This window comes from Solanum pennellii, chromosome 7 (assembly GCF_001406875.1).
Source record: "Solanum pennellii chromosome 7, SPENNV200".
Classification (NCBI taxonomy): Eukaryota; Viridiplantae; Streptophyta; class Magnoliopsida; order Solanales; family Solanaceae; genus Solanum; species Solanum pennellii.
In genome coordinates this window covers 70884283-70903904 of record NC_028643.1, presented here as the reverse complement: position 1 = coordinate 70903904, position 19622 = coordinate 70884283, and the positions used below count along the sequence as shown (strand labels likewise).

General features: G+C 33.3%; 3 protein-coding genes across 6 annotated transcripts in view; 2 read left to right on the top strand and 1 right to left on the bottom strand.

Annotated features, from left to right (window-relative positions):
- Window positions 1-630: 630 nt before the first annotated feature.
- Window positions 631-3168, top strand: LOC107025351. Of its 2 annotated transcripts, none has more exons than XM_015226138.2 (2): window positions 631-778; window positions 2321-3158. In XM_015226138.2, the coding sequence occupies exon 2, from the start codon at window positions 2343-2345 to the stop codon at window positions 2772-2774; it is 432 nt and encodes a 143-aa protein (XP_015081624.1). In that variant the 5' UTR covers window positions 631-778; window positions 2321-2342; the 3' UTR covers window positions 2775-3158. The 2 variants fall into 2 exon arrangements, with proteins under 2 accessions (XP_015081624.1, XP_027774117.1); XM_027918316.1 differs by having other exon boundaries at window positions 636-778; window positions 2292-3168.
- A 366-nt stretch (window positions 3169-3534) lies between these two features.
- LOC107025341 (serine/threonine protein phosphatase 2A 59 kDa regulatory subunit B' gamma isoform) lies at window positions 3535-9930 on the bottom strand. Its single transcript, XM_015226127.2, has 2 exons — window positions 8311-9930; window positions 3535-4262 (listed from the first exon to the last, which is right to left on the bottom strand). The coding sequence occupies exons 1-2, from the start codon at window positions 9577-9579 to the stop codon at window positions 3894-3896; spliced, it is 1638 nt and encodes a 545-aa protein (XP_015081613.1). The 5' UTR covers window positions 9580-9930; the 3' UTR covers window positions 3535-3893.
- Window positions 9931-15982: 6052 nt separating this feature from the next.
- The window catches only part of LOC107025350 (chromatin remodeling protein EBS-like), an 11933-nt gene continuing 8293 nt past the window's right edge, over window positions 15983-19622 (top strand). For 2 of the 3 annotated variants that reach the window (XR_003579403.1, XR_003579402.1), the window contains exons 1-4: window positions 15983-16391; window positions 16881-17223; window positions 17349-17417; window positions 18198-18336. Coding sequence is in view for 1 of the 3 variants with exons in the window: in XM_015226137.2 (XP_015081623.1) it covers window positions 16319-16391; window positions 16881-17223; window positions 17349-17417; window positions 18198-18336 (624 nt within the window). In the remaining 2 variants the exon portion in view is untranslated. The remainder of the gene's footprint in view (window positions 16392-16880; window positions 17224-17348; window positions 17418-18197; window positions 18337-19622) is intronic. The other variant, XM_015226137.2, reaches the window with a different exon arrangement.

Sequence of the window (19622 nt, the reverse complement as noted above, 5' to 3'; positions counted from 1 at the left end):
AGATTTTATATAAGTTTTGTCAAAACTTATATATAATTTACTTGTGAAAAGAAAATGTGCAAGGTGAGAACATTTTTCTTATTGGTTTATGTATATGATTGTCTATCTAAATTCTTTGTGGGACTGAAAATGTCATTATCTCTTACTTCTAATGCCAAAATAGTGAATTTTAAAGTTTTATTCAATGAATTCAATGATCGAAAGTTCTGTAATAACATTCATTCTAACTATTTTTTCATTTGAATGAATTGTTGTCACTTTTTCGCATTTTGAATTAATTGTTTCTTTTATTTTTATCAATGGTTGATTAATCGAATAATTGAACCAAACAAAACCGAATATAACCAAATCGATAAATGTACATTATATTTAGTTTGGTTTGGTTTTGATAATTTTAAAATCGATTAAATTAATTTGATTTTGACCAATAACCGGTTCAAACCAACCCGTGAACACCCCTACCTCTATCAGAGTTTGAAATTATTTGTTATGTCATGTGATAGAACAGAACATGGTATATCTAAATTTAGTTTAATTAGTCAAGTAGATGAATATTTTTAAGACAGTCAATAATTTGATGACGAAACTAATAATTTGTATCATGAAACATTTAGGTGACCCGCGGGTGACTCTATACTCGTCTGGTTGGATAAGATAAAGGGACAATTCCGATAAACCCTCAAAACACTTTACTCTGTTCTTCAAGGGTTTTAGAACCAATCTTTCAATCCTCTGCTTCATCTTGCTTTTTGCTTCTACAAATCTAAAACGAAAAGAGGTAAGAATACATTTTCTATTAATTCTCTTTTAAATGGTAGATGCATTCATTTCATGAATTGATTCTTGATTCTTCTAAGATTATGTTTCTGTTGAGTGAATGAATGTCATTTTGGTTGCCAATTTTCTCCTTTATCGTTTTTGTTCATAGCTTGGATGGATGGGAACCCTTTTCTGCGTAAATCTTTCACTTTCAGTTTGTATGAAGTGAAGGTGCTTGACATATATTTTTGCAGTAATGGAAGAGCAGAAGTTAATTTGATAGAATTTTCTCATGAAAAATTGGTGATAAATGAAAAGTATAACAAGAATTGGTATTTTCCAAAAGGAAAAATGAACACTTGAGCTGAAGGTCTTTCGGAAATACTCTCTACCTCCACCGGATAGTGGTAAGGTCCGGTACGCTCTACCTTCCCCACACCCCACACTACAACAAGAAAAGTGTGAATTACATTGGGATTTTCGTGAAAATCAGGATGAAAATTTGCAGGAAAATAAGTTCCCTACGTATTTTCATACTAATCCAAGGAAAATCCCCATGTAATTCACAGTTTTCTTGCAGTGCCACTTAGTGTAATTTCATTGGGCATATTGTTGTTGTTGTTGGTGATGTCTTCCAAAATGAAAAGGTTGTAGGAGTATAAGAGGATGTGACAATTTTGTTGGAAGCGATTATGAAATTCGGTAAATATTTCATTTTGCAGTTGCTAGAACTGCTGCTGGAAACCTAAAACTCTACGTTTTTTTTTATGTGGTGCTTCCCGATAGGTCAGTTTGATACCGTCTGGATGCTACCCAGCAAAATTGGTCTTGAATGGTCTGTATCTAAAATTTTCTCATCTTTTTTTGGAAACAAGGAGACCAACCAATTTCTTCAGAAATAAAAGATGTTTCTTTTGGTTGAATCAGGTCAAAGCAATTTACTATTATTAATATAATGATTGGACAAAAGCAGCTAGAAAGGAGCTGCTACTAGTAAGATTGGAATACGAACACTTTAAGTTTGCGTATCTTTGCTCTTTCAAGAGAGCCTGAAATCACTGGCGAACATCATATTGTTGTGTCAAGAGTGTCCAGAATATATTATTTAATCACTTTATTTATCATTTTACTTATATATACGGTATAATTTTCCGACACCCTGACATGAGTGTAGCTACACCCCTGTCAGTTAATGTGTGTGTTTATATAACACTTGACTAAACAGATTTGAGATGGCTGCAGAACTTGCTATAAAATGTTCCAGATATGTGGTATTTGTTAGTTGGTAATACCTTCCTTAACCACAAATGAGAAAACTTGAAAGAAGTGCAAATTAGGGCTGTGAAAGTTCTTTTTTATTGAGATTCCTACTGGATGCATCATAATTCATATATCTTGCAAAATATTTGTGTGTTGTTGTGCGAGTAATTCTACATACCTGCTTTTCTCTCGGACATTGTTTTGAAGGATACACAGTGATTGCTTGTATTTAATTGACTTTCTTTAAACCAACTCCTGTTAACTTTTGGTAGCTGAGGCTGACTCATTTTTCTTGTGATAGCAATACAAATTTAGCGTGTCGTATGGCGAGTCTCATAACTATGCCTGCTTTAAGCCACTTATCCACCAACACTATCAGCTTAGAACGAAGAAATTTATGTGCATCCTCCAGGAGACGTCGAGGAGTTAGGGCAATGATGACAGAAAAACCACTGGAGGAGCTGTATCATGTGAGAGTAGAGAGAAATGTGACAAAAGATCGACTAATGGAGCTTGGTGTTCAACGATGGTCAATGTGGAAAACCGGCAAATGCAAGTTACCTTGGGATTGGCATGTAGACCAGTTGGTTTACATTGAAGAAGGTGAGGTAAGGGTTGTACCTGAAGGAAGCAAAAGATTTATGCAGTTTGTAGCAGGAGACCTTGTCCGCTATCCAAAATGGTTTGAAGCTGATCTCTACTTTAATGACTTCTACCAAGAGCGATATAGATTTCAAGCATATGGAGATGACTAGTGAATCAATTTCCTACAACTAGTTAATTCCCGGGCTTCTAGTTACTGCACTTACTAGTGATCTGTTTCATAAGCATATTTAGATTGCTGTTGTAATACAAATGGTAGAACATGGTCTTTCTAAATGGTAAGGTGGCCAGATAACATTCAATCCATTAGTTGTATGAATGATTATCTTTTCACTGGCCAATTCCAACATAGATCTTGACTACAATCTTCCGTCATCTCCTCTCTGGATGATAAACGTTTTTGCCACCAGTTAGTAAAAAGAACTGCAACCTGTTTCTTCATCATCATTGTTACATTGGAAGATTTGGTGGGAATGTATTGGTATCAGATTGTCAGTTAAAATTCCAACACTATTATCATTTATCAGTTACTTTGAGATTGTTTTTCAACCAAGTGCACTCTACACAATGCATATGATTTTTATGTTTAAGCTGTATTTTTTCTGCCTGGTGGGAGCCTCAAGATAAGAAACAGTATAACTTGGAGAAAATTTGAAGAACGAACGAAAAAAAATTGCTATTCGTGCAATCAAAGCCCACACAGAGTGAGTTTCACGGTAGAATTTGGAACTCTACCTCAGTGAGTATACTTCGATGACATAGCCAAAAGATTGGCCAGTGGGCACTATTTCATCGAGCTAAACTTAGCCATGTGAGCCAGTTTAAGGTTATAATCCAGAGACATCAAATCATCATGTAAATACCAATCACCAAACTGATATTTCCAGACCTTCACAAGTTCCTGAATCAATCAGGGAAGAACCCATAGATGCTAATTGTTGAATTGCAGAAAAAGCATAACAGTACCAAAGTAATATTTCTTTTTTTGATAAATATAACCAAATAACTATTTATCAGAAATCCCAAGAGCCACTAGATCTGAGACCTTAAATATTTATAATACAAAAGCAATGAGTCGAGCACCTGCCCCCTTCTCACAGGCCAAAAAGAGCATAAATGGAGAAAAATCTAAGAGAAATTTGGTATCCACAAAAACCATTATCACCTTCATCATCTTGCTGCTAAGCTTAACACACCATGGATATGGGCACCAAGTAACAAAATACAATTCTGGGGCCTTCATCTATGGTTCCAACTGCCCAAATTTGTTGTTAATTGGTGGTGCTGGCAATGACAACAGAGGAAGCAAGTCTTGAGACGAGCACAGCTTCATTACTCACAAAGTTGGATGCTGCTACATCTTCTAAGCGTTTCCAGGTCAGTTCACGCTTCTCCTGCGTCTCCTTATCTTTTCCCTCATCTTCTTTGAATTTCTCCAAACACTCATCAAACAGTGCTTGATCAGCATCTGAAAAGATCTTCCTTACGTTCAACGTCAGACTTTGAACAGCTTGGTTCCAATGACCACGGGTGTTTTTCTCCAAGAGTGGAAAAATTAAGGGTAAAATCACTTCACGATTCTGAACGATAAGATTTCTTATGTGATCGTTATTCCACAGGAACAGAGCACGTTCAGCTACCTGCCAGTTTATGGAAAATGGAGACATTCAAGAGTAGAATAGACTTAACACAGATAATGATTCCAGAAATAACAAGTAGACAATCTGTTTCTAACAGGAAAGATAGTTAAGGTTTATTATGAGGTTTCTTGCAAATAAGAAGTCAGTGTATACATTTACCAGTTTTTTTATTAAAAAAACAGTGTACTTGGACATTTCTCCAACATAAAATTAGGTAACTTTGCAGGGGTGAACTTCATAAATTATCATTCTGTTCACAAAGAATGCATGCTGCTTGATATTGTCCCTCCAGACTCCAGCGATTAACTTATGAGATAAAATCCATTAAGAATGAGACTTGGAGCCTGTTTGGCTCAGCTTAAAAGCTGGTCAAACTGACTTAAAAGCTGGTTTTTGACTTATTTAGCTGTTTGGCAATACTCAAAATAACATATTTTAAGTTAAAAAAAACTTATTTTAAGCCAAAAGTTAAAAGCTGGGGTAGGGGTGTTTTTTTTTTTTAGCTTATAAGTTGTTTTAAGTTGACCACATTTTTATCTTTTTGCCCTTAATATTTTTATACAATCTCCAAATTACCCACATAACCCTAACATCTCTTTCTTCCATTTTTCCCTTTTCACGTTTGGCATAGCAACTTCAGCACTTTTATCCAAACGCATAACTGCTTATTTTAAAAATAAGTTTCAGCACTTTCAAAAGTACTTTTTTAAAGCTGCTTTTATTAAGCCCATCCAAACGGGCCCTTGGAATCATACTTCGGATAAATCAAGAAAATGGATAAATGGCATTGTTAAAAGAATTAGGACACCTAGTAGAACAATATAAATGGATAATGAGCAAAATATGAATGAGGCGTAGAGGCAAAAGCATTTGAATAACAATTTATAAGATTTTTTAGATTGATCACTGGAAAAAGATAGGGAAGGCCAAAATATCCAAGCTAAGCTATTCAGATCTAAATTTAAAGTGGTCTTTCTACAAGGTAAAACTTTATTGATGTGGTGGGATAAATTCCAGGTAAATGAGGTTTTCTACAAATAGCACCAAAATCTATACCAAGGGGAGCTCATAGATGCCCCCAAAAGAAAGTACAAGTAGAAGGCAAACCAAAGAGCTCTTCTATTTCTTTAAGTCCATATGATCCACATAAGGGCCAAAGAGGCAAGTGGGTTGCACCCCAAGCTCTGCATCTCAACTTTAAAGTGTTTCAAGGTGATGAATCCTCCATTATGACAATGATTTCCAGCTCACATATGGTGGTCGAGAAAATAGTTCAATGGAAAAAAACAATTCCTTGCGATACTGAAAAAAACTGGCATGACAATGATTTCCAGTTTCAAGCAGTTGAACCCTCACATGAATTTCAGATCACTCTCCTTGCACCTCTTCTAGTAAAATAAATGGTATGGATCTTCCGTCCTTCCATCTTTGATCCTTTCATTGCTTGTCGACCTTCTTTTTATGTGTCAGGCATTTAAAGATGTCAATCTGAGTTCTGATTTTTTATTTTTAAAGATTTCTATTTTAAGGCTTGAATCTAAAGGCTTTCACTAACAAGTACCCGATCTGGTACCATATATAAGTCAGTTATCTTTATCCGTCTCTTTTTTCAATTCAAGCTGGTCGATCTGAGTTTTAATCTCATTTTTAAGGGTTTGTTTCAAATTCAAGACCACTAGAAATTTAATCTAGTGTGTCTGAAACTGGTATTGCGATACTGTGTTCAATTCCTTTTCTTTTATTCTTTTTTTTTGAGATAAAGGTAATTGCTGTGTTCAATTCCTTTGTTTGGCATTCTACAGAAAGAGAATGGAAGTGGGGTCTAGGAAGGGTAGAGTGTACGCAAACCTTACCCTACATAAGACGTAAAGAGGTTGCTTCCGGCAGACCCTCGGCACTTGTTCCAACCAGATTTTAGAATCTTGTTTCCATTTTACTCACTCAAGCAATTCACATACTGACTAGATTTGGCATTATGCATTTACTTCTTTTTTCTTTGGGATATCTTTCCTAGTTAACCAGAAGAACTTAAAGGTATTCCCCTCTATAACTGGAACGGTGTTCCACTTAGATTGACACACTATCAACCTTAAATACTAGAGAACATCAGAATGGAACTGTGGAAACTCAACCAAGGATCTATAACAACACATAAATCGCAAAGGAGATAGGACTCTGACTGCATGTTGTTGCTATAGAACTCATAAAACACTAAAAGAAATAGTTTTATGGGAATAAAGAAAACACCAAATACTACTTACTGTCCCGTTTTCCCACATAGATTTGACTCATCCACCCATGAGTCATGGCAAGCAATACTTTTACATTTCTCTTACTAGTTTGCATTTGAAGTTATAATGCAAGCATCTTCATCAGCTTTCCTTCTATTTCCAAAAGGCTATATACACCCTCTTTCTCATTTAATCCTACCTGCTTTCTTTCATACGTTCATTTTGAATTGGAAGTCTTGCCTGCTTTCTATTTTACTCCATCTGTCCATCATAGCAAATTAACTTCTTTTATAAATGCCAAAATTAACATTTCCTATCATGGCAATACTCTACAGAAAGTAGTAGCAATAATAGTAGTAGCGCAGCTATAGTACAGTAGTAGTAAATTGTTCTAACTTCTGCCAAAATTGCACAGATTCTCGTATCCAAGATGTGAAAAGCTGGTGAGCTGAACACCTCATGTGGCTTTAATCAAACTTCTCTGGTGACAACAAGGAAAAAGACATACACACTGAAACTCAAGAAAGGAACTTGTGTCTTAAGTTCTCAATATAGTAACCGGAGAATAACAAGGAAATTAAAATTTATATTCCGCCTCCCATGAATGGCCATAACTGAGAATCATCCTTGATCAATCTTTTCTGCCCATTGCTGGAAAACTAATGTTACAAGTAAAAATAAAAGCATGCAAATAGTGTCGATTGAAACCGTCCATCAACATATAATATGCCTAGGTTAATGGATATAGGCTTGATCCTTATCGGAAAAAAGTAACTGTAATTGAAGTCTTCGCATCACAAATAGCTCCTGAATAACCTCTCTCTCTGTGTGTGTGTGTGTGTGACGGTTAACCTGTGTGTCTGTCTATTGGTACATAAGAGATCCCTAAACTCTGACAACCTCCTGAGGCAAGCAGTGAGAGCTTGAAGTGACTCTGATCATTTCCTCTATACTTGGTCAATCTACAAATCTTTTAATATAGACTCTTCAGTAAACAAAGCTTGATTTAGCTAGACTGGTTAATCTCTGTTTCCAGGCACATATTTCTCCGGCAATTTGCTAATTTGGTTTGAGCTATATTTGATGTCTAACTGATTTACAACAGTAATTAACATTTTAACTCAGCCTAATTGTTTGAAGTTGAAACTACTCCAGTTAAACTGAAGTCAACATCTCTATCTGTCCTTCGCCTTTCATATGATTGTCGATACATAGATATATCACTTGTCCAATCATAAGGAAAAGAAAATGATTATTAACTAAAAAAATGGTGACATGCATCTTCAGTCAGTCAAAAGAAAGTAATAACAAAATCCTTTTAGACCAAAAAAGAATACTAGAACAACAATAAACATACACCAGTATTTCAACTTTTTATGTTTTGCAGCAACCAGATATGTTCAGTACACCAAATGGAATACCCCGTCATTTCTTCTGTATTATCTTTCAGAATTAAGCTACAGTAAAATTATAGTTTCATTTATGCAGATACTGAAGATATGTATCGTCCATTGCATACACCAATCTCAATATCCAACAGCAAATTTGTCATTGGATCAGCTTATTCTAATAAATAAAATGAAGAGATCAGTCATCATCCTCTCCTCCAAATATTTACTGAACCCAAACTCCAATCTGAGAATTCAAAGCACGGGAAACCCAAAGGAGGTCTTTATCTAATGAAGCATCAAACTGGAAAGATAGTTTGAGCTTCAAATTGCCAAGAAGATGGAAGGTAAAAACAAAGAGCAACCAAATATAAACTCAGAAGTTCGACCTAGCAAAAGATGGGAATCAACAGAATCAGAATACGGTACCTGAAAATGAGAGCTGCTGAGACAACGACCGATCTGACGGAACAAAGGTACCATGCACCGTTGAAACTCTGCAGCTTGGGTAGCTTCCAGAACCTCCTCCAACTCACCAAGAAACATGACCTCCTTGCTACTATTGGTGACTGGCCAGTACTTCAGAAGTCCTCTGATCACAATGTCTGACAACTTAAAGTCTTTCTCCACAAACTGTGTGATGCAATACATGAGTTGTTGGTGGTACATGGCTGCGCATTTAGGTTTGTGAAGGGGAATCAATGCACGGACAAGAAAAAGCTTGTGCTCTTCCTTTAAAGGCAGAGCAAATCCATTGATTATACTGCCCAAGATCTCCAGCAATTCTGCAATTCCATTGTGCTTCTCAGTCTCAAAGATAAAACGGTAAAATATATTATTTATGGCTTTCCTGATAAATGGCCTATGCACCATGAACTTCCCATATACACGATGAAGAATTGTTTTCAAGTACTCACGCTCCCGTTGGTCCTCTGAATCAAACAGTTCAAGCAATCTCAAGACAAAAGAGTGGTCAATGTATCTTTTTGCAAGCTTAGCATCCGTCTCCGATGAAGCCACAAATCGCAAAAGAAGCTCATAAACAACCTGAAGGTGAGGCCACGAGGGTTCCATCGTGGGCTCATCCTCTTCTGGATCAAACATATCCAGTAGCCCGTTGTCATGATTAAACGAAGGTAATGTCCTAAACAAATTGGTAGCAACCATTTTCGTTAATTCTTGCATTGTGATTTCATTAAACTTGGAACTCACAGCTGAAATATAATCAACTAATTCAAGCAATGTCTGCCTCTTGACATCCTTCTCCTTCAGATTCTTCGTCAGGTCACCAAAATCAAACAGCACGCAACACATTTGTAATTTCCTAATCAAAAGATTTTGCTTTTCTGAACCTGGGGCATCTCGAAAACTTGGTAGAACCTCATAAGATAACACAGAGTTCGTAACAGGGGGTCCCACCTGTCCATTAACCCGAACTGATTTTTTTCCTTGATTCGGCTTCACCGGGACATGATTCCCATTACTAGTAAGCTCAGACATACCAGAACTTGTTGACTTTAATGTTTTCCCCACATTTCCCAATCCCTTTGAGTTACTACTACTATCAGTAACACCATAACGGTTGGAATTAGAGTTCACCGATGAGAATGGTGAAACTTCATTCTGACTCGAATCGTTAGGAGATGATGATGATTTTGACGGCTTCCTAGGAAGCTTCCCCAAAATCTGCTTAATCATGTCCACAACCCAACCCACACACCCCAACTCTAGTCCACACTAGAAATTCACAGAATGTAGAGGATATACACTGCTAAAATTGCAACCCTATACGAAAGTAATCCTATAAATTGAAACAAACCACAAACTTAACAAGCCATACCTTGATGAATTAGCGAGAAATTCAAAGCAGTTATCGAAATGGCTCGAATTTCCAGTCCGGAATTTGAAGATACATCCTCGCCGAAATATTTATGGCCGTTAGGGTTTGCGATCGGCGTAATGAAGAAAATGGATTTTGCCAAGGAATTTGAATTTGGAAAACCCTAGAATTTTGAACTGGAGAGTGATAAAAAGGGAAATGATGAAATAAAATTTATTTTGTTTCTTTTTATATAGAGGGGGAAAATTTATACGGCGATGAAAGCAATAGTGCACGAACACAACATAGGGCCCACACACACATATTTTTAATAAGTAAAAAAAAACAAATATGCTATCGAACTATCACAAGTGATATGCAAATACCTTTGTCATATTTTTGGGACATAAGTGTCATCCAAAGCTAGAGCATAGGGTTGTGAATCGGTCGGTTCGATTCAATTTTAAAGTTTATCAATTTGACTTATTGGTGATCGATTTGTAAAGATGTTAAACCGTTATAGAACCATTAAAATATTGGCTTATCGTTTATTGGTTTATTGATTTTTGGTTGTTATCGGTTTAACCATTAAGATTTGACCCAAAAAAATTAAAAATGACTTAGAAACAAGGTGACAAATCAAATAAATCATGTATATGAGTTCACAAGTTACATCTTGCTAAAAAAACAAACACTTTTACATTATAGAGTAACCAATTGTTTGAGACAACCACAAATAAAAGTAGGAAATCAAATTCGAAGTCAAGGACTTTATATAAAAGATAGTATAAATATAATTAAATAATATACTATCGGGTTATCGGTTAACCCATTAAGAAAAAATCTCAAACTATTAAGAATCGATAACCGATAACAAAAAAAAATCAAAATCGTTATCAAAAACGCTAAATCATTAAACCAATACTAATAAATTTATAACTTTTTTTCAATTCAGGTTATTGATTTCGATTCGGTTTTGAACAGCCGTACTAGAAAATATATGTTCTTCACTCCAACAGAAGACTAAATAGGGACACATACACAATCTTATCAGTCCATTCGATATTTAATAAACGTTGAATCGATGGATAAGATTATGGCACGTGTATGTCCGTTAGTATAAAGGGTATATATGCTCTAATTTTTAGATGACAAGGACGCCAATGTTTCAAAAGTATGACGGATGGTATCTGCATACCATTTACAATAGTTTGGAGGTATATTTGTCATTTTTTTTCTTTTTGATAAACAGTTGTCTGAACTTGTGTAACCTGTCATCTCATAGTATTTCAAATAATTCAAATTAATAAAAACTCACGTCAAGAAATTTTATTAAGTAGTGATAAAGAACACATAATTAACCTATGATTATAGGTATTAGCCCGCCTATTACTATAGGGAAAATGTAGAAGTATCCTCCAATCTATGTTCGATTTTCAGAGACACAGTTATACTATATTAGGTCTTATTATCCACTATAAATAATTTTTTACTTTTTTTTTATCTACGTGACACTATGTTCTGGGCCCAGCTCGTGTTGACATTTTTTTCAAACTACTGCCACGTAAATCGAAAAGAAATAGAAAATTATTTATAAAATAAGTTCAAGAGGTAATAAAACCTTAATATAGTATAAAGTGTGTCTCTGAAATTTTGGACATAGGTTAAGGGTTACTTAAGCATTTTTCCATTACTATATATAAAAGCTATATCATTTGGGGAAAAGTTTGAAATGTCACATATACTCAAATATTAGTTGCATTTTAATAAGTTATTTTCCTATTTAGGATTTGAGTCATTATCGATGAGTTTGACAAAATTTATATAATATCACATTCTTGTCGTAATTTAAATTACGTTTCAAATTGTTAACGTTTTAACTATCATGACCTTTACAAGACTACTATGAATTAGACTACCATAGATATAAAGTACATGACCATTAGCTTTCAAAGCCACCATCACACTAATCATTTTTTCAAACTTTCATTAATATAAAAGTGTTATGTGAAATTAATTACACGTTTATTCATTTTGTGTAATGCTAAAAATAATATTTCTATTCTTTGTAAACTACATTACAAAGATAATAACATTTTTGTAAACAAAAAAGAGAGTTTTTGTGGAATGTAATGTAATGGTCTTTAATGCCATTAACATTCACAATACGTTATACAAATTAACTCTTCACTTTGAAACCTCTCATTTGCAAAGCCGATATAAACATGACTTATTGTGAACATGAAGACACAACCAACAAAAAGGAAAAGAAAACATTTTCCTCCTTTCTTTTTATTCTTAGAGTTTTTTTGGGTAACTAATTTCGGGTAACCTTCAAACTTTCAGCTACGAGTGTACATGTTTGAGAGTAATTGTGGAACCTTGGGGAGCGATCGGCTACCATGATTTGCACCGGAGTCTAGTCGAAATTGCTTTCAAGGCAATGGCTTGCCACGACGCAGTGCTTGTGATAAGTGATTCTCTACTTTTTAATTTTAGTCCAATATCAATATTTAAGTAAGTAAAATCGCTTTCAAAGGCAGTGGCTTGCCACGATGCATTGTTTGTGATAAACTATTTACTACTTTCTAATTCTAGTTCAATATCGATATTGAAGTATTTATCCCAATATATTAATTATATCTAGTTAATTCTGAAGGTGTCGAATGCGTTATAAAAGTTACGAATTAAATTAAAATAAAGTGTACAATTATTTATTTTTGACGCTCACTATAAATTTATTTTTGATGTTAAACGAAAATTTAAGTCCAACTTCATATGTACACGGAGTTAAAAAAATTTGTCTAACTTTGAAACATTTTGTGTGAAGTATGCTAAAGGGTTCAAAGATGAGTCAGTTGAGTTATGAATTTGACCAATATTTTACAAGTATATGCATAGTAGATAAATATCAGATATTCTACTATAAGTTATTGAGTTTGTTTTCTAAATTATCTGCACTACATGCTCCTTTTGTAAAAATCTTTCTATTTGATCAATAATAATTTTGAGCGTTAATAATTAATATACGTCCAACGTAAATGTAATATATGACAAATTACATATTGTAAAAATAAGTTAACTAATATAGAAGGATTTGAGTTGAACTGATTAAGTTATACCTTATTATTTGCTTTTGCTATATATTGAACAAACTGATTTTAGAGTAATGGGCTAAATTTTTAATTGAACTAAGCAATGAAGTATTTTTATTTGGAAAAATTACATAAATACATTTTTAAAAATAATTACTGATTTTAGCGATACATTTTGTTTATTACCATTTATAGCAATATTGTGATAAATCTGTAATATGTATTATAAAAGTGAATTATGTATGCAATATATTTGAATTATAATTGTTTTTGAAATATATTATGTTTGTTTGGTAAAAAATTTCACATTGTATTATAAGTGTATTAAAATGTGTGATAAATGTATCATCCATCATTAAAACTTATATTATATTTGAATAATAAATTTATCTTTATAACTAATATGTATTAAACTTATATTATAAGTGAATTAAAAGTGGTCAAGTGAAAAAAAATATAATTACTATAAATGATAAATATTTTTTTACTATAATATATATATATAAGTTTCCTTTTTATTTTTACAAAACGTATTAAATATCGTCTTTACACATTCTATTATTTCTCTAAATATTTTAATATATAAGTTTGTTCCTTTATGAGCACAAAAATCATCAATTATTAAAGAGATTAGTGGGCAGACCCTAGATGATCAATTTTAAAGACTTGTAATGATTATATTCTTAAAAAACGTATTAAATATCACCTTATACATTCAATACAATCTGAATATTTTAATATAAGTTTGTTCTTTTAGATTTTTCTCTTTTTTTTTATAAAAAGTTTTTCATAAATAATATTATTATATTAATATATTTTAGTGAAAGTGATTGTTACATAACTGCTCAATTGAGTGAATAAATCCTATGATATATGTATCCTATAATCATATTACTATGATTGCCACTCATAGTAATAATTCAACACCAAAAAATTACTCAAAATAAAGTTTAAATTTCAAACATGAATTTTATATATAAACTTCAATCATTAACTTGTAAAAATAACAACAAATCTAACAAATTAATTTTGCAAAAATGATAATTTTCCATTAAATTTGAACTCACTCCTTATATTTCAAACTCAAAACCCACTTCTCCAAAATATTTTATTTTAAATACAAGGGATAATGCCCAAGTACCCCCTCAACCTATGCCCGAAATCTCAGAGACACACTTATACTATACTAAGGTCCTATTACCCCCCTGAACTTATTTTATTAATAACTTTTTACCCCTTTTTAGCCTACGTAGCACTATCTTGTGGGCCCAATGATGGTTGACTTTTTTTTCAAACTAGTGCCACGTAAGCTAAAAAGGGGTAGAAAATTACTTATAAAATAAGTTCAGGGGGGTAATAGGACCTTAGTATAGTATAAGTGTGTCTCTGGGATTTCGGGCATAGGTAGAGGGGGTTCTTGTGCATTTTCCCTAAATACAATAACTCATCAAACTCATACTTATATAGACTACCCTTTACTGTCATGTTTATTTTTTGTTTAGTCCATGAAATTTTAATTGTCTTCTTTTAAAAAGAAAAATAACCTTTAAAATGGAAACTTAAATTTATAGTATGTCTACAAATATCATTTTAAAGATCATCCTATATTGTATGTTACATGTTTTACAATACTATTAATGAAGATAATTTTCTATTTAAGCCTTTTTCCCCCTCTTTTAACATAATATATTTAAAAGAGAGAGGATTTTTATAATATGATTTGAAATAAATGATCAAAATATAAATTTTTCTCCTTGATCGTCTTCTTTCATAGTGAACAATAATAATTTATGCTAATGTCATCAAGAAAGTTCATTTTTAAGTTAAGAGGAAAAAGTTTTTTTTTTTATCAGTGATCATATTATAAATTTATTAGTATTATATTTATGATTGTCTTGTCCATTGACGGAAAATGTTATTCGAATGATAAGCACGTGTATATATAAAAAAACTTTCAACTTATATTAGCATGTTTTTATTTCGTTTTTTTTGTACTAAATACTAATAATCTTTACTAATGTTTATTTTTTAAGTTTAAAAATTATTTGAATGAATCGTTTGAGTGAGTATGATGTCGTCTCTAATATCTAGACACTTGATAATTAAGATTACTTATTTTTTTTAACATAATAATAAAAATTAAAATATTTATATTCGTTAGTAATGGTAGATAGTTTGTAGTAAGTAATGATATTAGTGTTAGTGACTAGTGGCTAATAATATTTTGATAGTAGTTGAGATATTAAATGTGGCTGATGTTATAGTGATTGATGTGACGATGACAAAGTTGATTGAATAATGTGTGATGATTGTTGATTTGTTGATGGTAATCGACGACAGTGCTAGTTTTGATGGTGAAAATGATTAACAATAGAATTTAGATGTAGTAATAATGGTAGTAGATAGTGGTGGGTGGAGGTACCGATGGTAATAGAGACGACAATGATATAATTACAATAATTGAGGTGATAAATATGATAACAATTGATAATATAATTGACAATAAAGATGATACCAACACAAATTATGATTACGCAGAGTGATTAATGATGATTAGCAGTGATAATATACAATAATAATGAATGATGATTAGAGATAAAGTGATGGTAAGAAAAAATTGTATATAACAACTTATTATTAATTTAACTTAAAAGTTTTAACCATAGTTTGATTTAATTGTAATATGTACCAAACAATTGTCATTCGCCTCTCTCCCTAGGTTTCTCGTTCGCCATTCTCGTCAGTCTCTCCTTCGCCTCTCTCGCTTTTATACAAACAAAATGTATAAAATGCGTTTGTGTTTGTATAAAACGAGAGAAAACTGTATATACAAATACAAATACATATATTTTTGTCATATATACTTATAATTATACAAATACAAATCTTTCCCTGTCATTTATATTTTATCTTTCTCTCTTTATCGTTTTATACAAACACAAATTATACAAATATAAATGTTTTATTTCCATTTAATTATATACAAATTTAAATTTTATGCAAATATATAAAAATATAAAATTAAATTGAGAGACTGCCAAAGATTTATATAAATGAGATACTACCAATGACTTATACAAATAACATGCAGTGAAATCGTATAAATATGAAGTTATACAACCTATATGTGAAAGTTGCTCTAAATAAGTTTTGAAGTGAAAATAGGGGTAAAATTTGATAAGCTCCTTCAATAGGACCCCCCTCCCCCTCCCTTGCTCCACTCTCAGCCCCCCATTTTCCAGCAACTAGGGTTTTTGCCCCTTTTCTTTTACTGTGGGAGTTAGAGTTGTCCAATTCTTACCCATTTCCTATTTTTACTGTTGTCATCACCACATGGTTTTTATTTAACATTTTTTTAAAAAAAGTGGAGACAAAAAAGATTGAGTCTTTCTTGTAAACCAATAGAAATTACTGGGGGTTTTCCATTCTTTAAGATTGAGCTTAAAGATTGAGTCTTTCTTGTGAACCAATAGAAATTTCTGGGTTTTCTTTTACCATTCTTGAAGACTGAGTTTAAAGATTGATGGCTAAGACTAAACCTGGAAAGAAAGACCTTGATTCTTACAGTATCAAGGGCACCAACAAAGTTGTTAGACGTAATACAACTCTTTTTGCCCCTGATTGTACTTGTGTTTATTTTATTTCTTTATTTGATCAATTTTGGTTTTGGTAATTATTTTGTTGTGTGTTAGTAGGATAAAGATGGTATTTTTTTGGTGTTACTAGCTGTTTACTTTGGCTCATTGAAGTACTACTCCTTTTTTCCTTCTATGATTTGTGTTATTGGTTGTCTATTAAGAGTACCATCTTTTGTATAGCTCATTGGGGTTTGTCTTCCTATATTATTTGGTTATTCTTTAACTTTTGCTCTAATGTTTCTACAATTTTTGTGTAGATGTCCTAATTCACCCAAACAATAAAAAAAGAAAGTTAGCAAGTACATTTCTTGTATTGTGGTTCTAAAGGACTTTGATGAGCTTTTGGGCTGTTAGGTTCTCTTTGCTAGCAGCATTTGAGTTGTTTAAGTGTTGAATTGTTGGAGGTCACTACACTGAAGATTATATCTTTTGAATTTTCTGTGTCAGCTGGTGATTGTGTATTGATGAGACCATCTGATTCTGATAAACCTCCATACGTGGCAAAAGTAGAGAAGCTAGAGGCTGATCACCGGAATAATGTGAAGGTCAGAGTTAGATGGTATTACCGACCTGAGGAGTCTATTGGTGGTCGCAGACAGTTCCATGGGGCCAAAGAGCTGTTCTTGTCAGATCACTTTGATGTGCAGAGTGCACACACCATTGAAGGGAAGTGCATAGTGCACTCTTTTAAGAACTACACCAAATTGGAGAATGTGGCCCCTGAGGATTATTTTTGCAGGTTCGAGTACAAAGCTGCCACAGGGGGATTTACTCCTGACCGTGTTGCTGTGTGAGTTTCTAATAGCTTTGCTGCTTAACTCGATGCTACTTCATCCTTTTCTCAGTGGAAGTTGAAAGTTATGTTTTGTAGTGTTTACTAAAACCTGGATACTTTGGGATGTTTTGATTTTGAAGGTATTGTAAGTGTGAGATGCCCTACAACCCTGATGATCTCATGGTACAATGTGAAGGATGCAAAGACTGGTATGCCTCCAAATGTCCACAAATTCATCTTCTTTACGCATTTGCATGCCTTTTCTACTTCTATGCATGGAAATTCATAAGTGTCTATCCATTTAATGTTTTAGTTAAAACAAATGGATATCTTCAAATGTGTAATTACTTTCAGTTTAGATCAAGCGTGATGTAAGGACAAATTAATGTTCAGTCAACTTCAAAGGGCACATAGCTTGAAAAGGCAACAAATGAATTGTGTCATGTTTCCCCCTTCTCTTTTTTATCAGCAAATGCAGCAAGTTAAATTAGTTCATCCATGCAGAGTTTATCTTCTTGAAGTGGATTATTAAGTTGTCCTGCCTTTTTAGTGTCCACTATCCACATTATATTACTATGTCAACCAGGGATAATAAAGGTTCATCTATGATTTTTAGTTATATGTCCAATTACTTACATCCCATATCAAGCTATTGTCTCAACGTTGGTTGATAAACTAAGTTTCTTTAGAATGAAATCTGTGATGAGAACTGGAAACTTTTATTAGAAGTACAAAAGTACCTATCTTGGTATATAACTTAAGAAGGAAGAGTCTTCATAAGTCTAAAGTATGCATTAAGAAGTGTAAAAATCTTCCCGTGTCTGTAATTGTCTCCATTGAATTTGGGTAAAATGGCTACATTCTTCAGCATCTTTAATTAGGAAACCTGAGTCATGGAGTTTTTAGTTTAACCTAATTTTCTAAATTACGATTAGTTGATAACCGTATCTATAAAAAATCTTTTCATTTTTCCTGCAATTCTATTGCAGGTTTCATCCCTCTTGTATGGGTATGTCCATTGATGAAGCAAAGACATTAGAGCATTTCTTGTGTTCTGACTGTTCCTCAGAAGATGAAACCAAACGTCCTTTAAACTCATTTCATGTTTCACCACCTGATGAAGCAAAGGTAAAAACTCTGTACACTCACCTGGTAAACTTTTACATGATATTATTAGTAATATCTGCAAGTATTGTATCTCAAGTTAGTCAACAGACTGTTGTTGTTTGTGATAGAAAGGGTGAACTTTTTGCACTATGTTCTCATGTGTAGCGTGACATTTAGGATCATTATGGAAGGAGAAGGTCGTGCTTCTGAAAGTGGTGCATGTTTAGTTTGGTTATATCTAATATATCAGATTCTAACCATAAGGGGTCGTTTGATGTGAGGGATAAGAATATATAGTCTTGGGATTAAAAAAATAGTCCTGGGATAAAAGTTTGGTGTTTTGTTTGGTTGACATGTTTGGGATAACTTATCCCAACGACCCCTAAGGGAAGGAGAAAGGCAGGCTAGTGGAAGGGTATCCCCAAAGTCATGATGTTACCTGCTCATCTGATGTAAACTAATGTACTGGGCTACTGATATAATCGATGACTAATGACAAAGTTAAGCTTGTTTCAATCTCTCTGAGGTGCCACAAAGGAAAGCATACAAAAGTGCAAAGCATGGATGACCTGGGGATGGAGAATGTTGGAAGTTATAGGACTATAAGTCAGCTTGGAAAATATGATTTAAGTCCCTGCTGAACTGTATCTTTCTTCAGATACGGTCTTCATATTTACCTAGTAGGAGAACTCGAATTACTCACTCTTACATTGGCTTCAGTCGAGTTTGGAACTACTTTCACTGGGAACAGATGACATTAGTTGAGTGGAATCTCAGTAGGTTAAGAGTCTTTTTACCAACATAAAGAAAACTAGTCGCTATAGGATCATTATCTATGTTGCTCGGACTTTTCAAAAATGTCAACGAGTGCATGTTGGATTCTCTAAAAGTAGTATTTTTTAAGAATCCGACACGGGTGTGGCATTGAAACTGAATGTTGCCAATCTGTGTTAAGAAAATCAGAAATTACTGGTTGTAATAAATCATTCAGAAACACGAAGTAACTGAGATTTTTTTAGAACCAGTAAATAAGATGAACAGAAATTTATTTGTAAAAAATAATGTAATCTATAAAACTTACCAGAATCTGGAATACTCTTTTTAAAAATTCAGGAAGAAAATCAAGTCCACTGAATTCACAGTGTCCCCTTAAGGAAATTATTCCCCTCTAGTATCCGAGGTTTGATTTGGAATATAACCTCCCAGGGTAAAATGATCTTAATCAGTAGAGTATAGATACCAAAAACTCTACTGTCAGCGAATCAATCCACAGCAGGAAAGTACACGAAGAAATATATGTGTTTTTT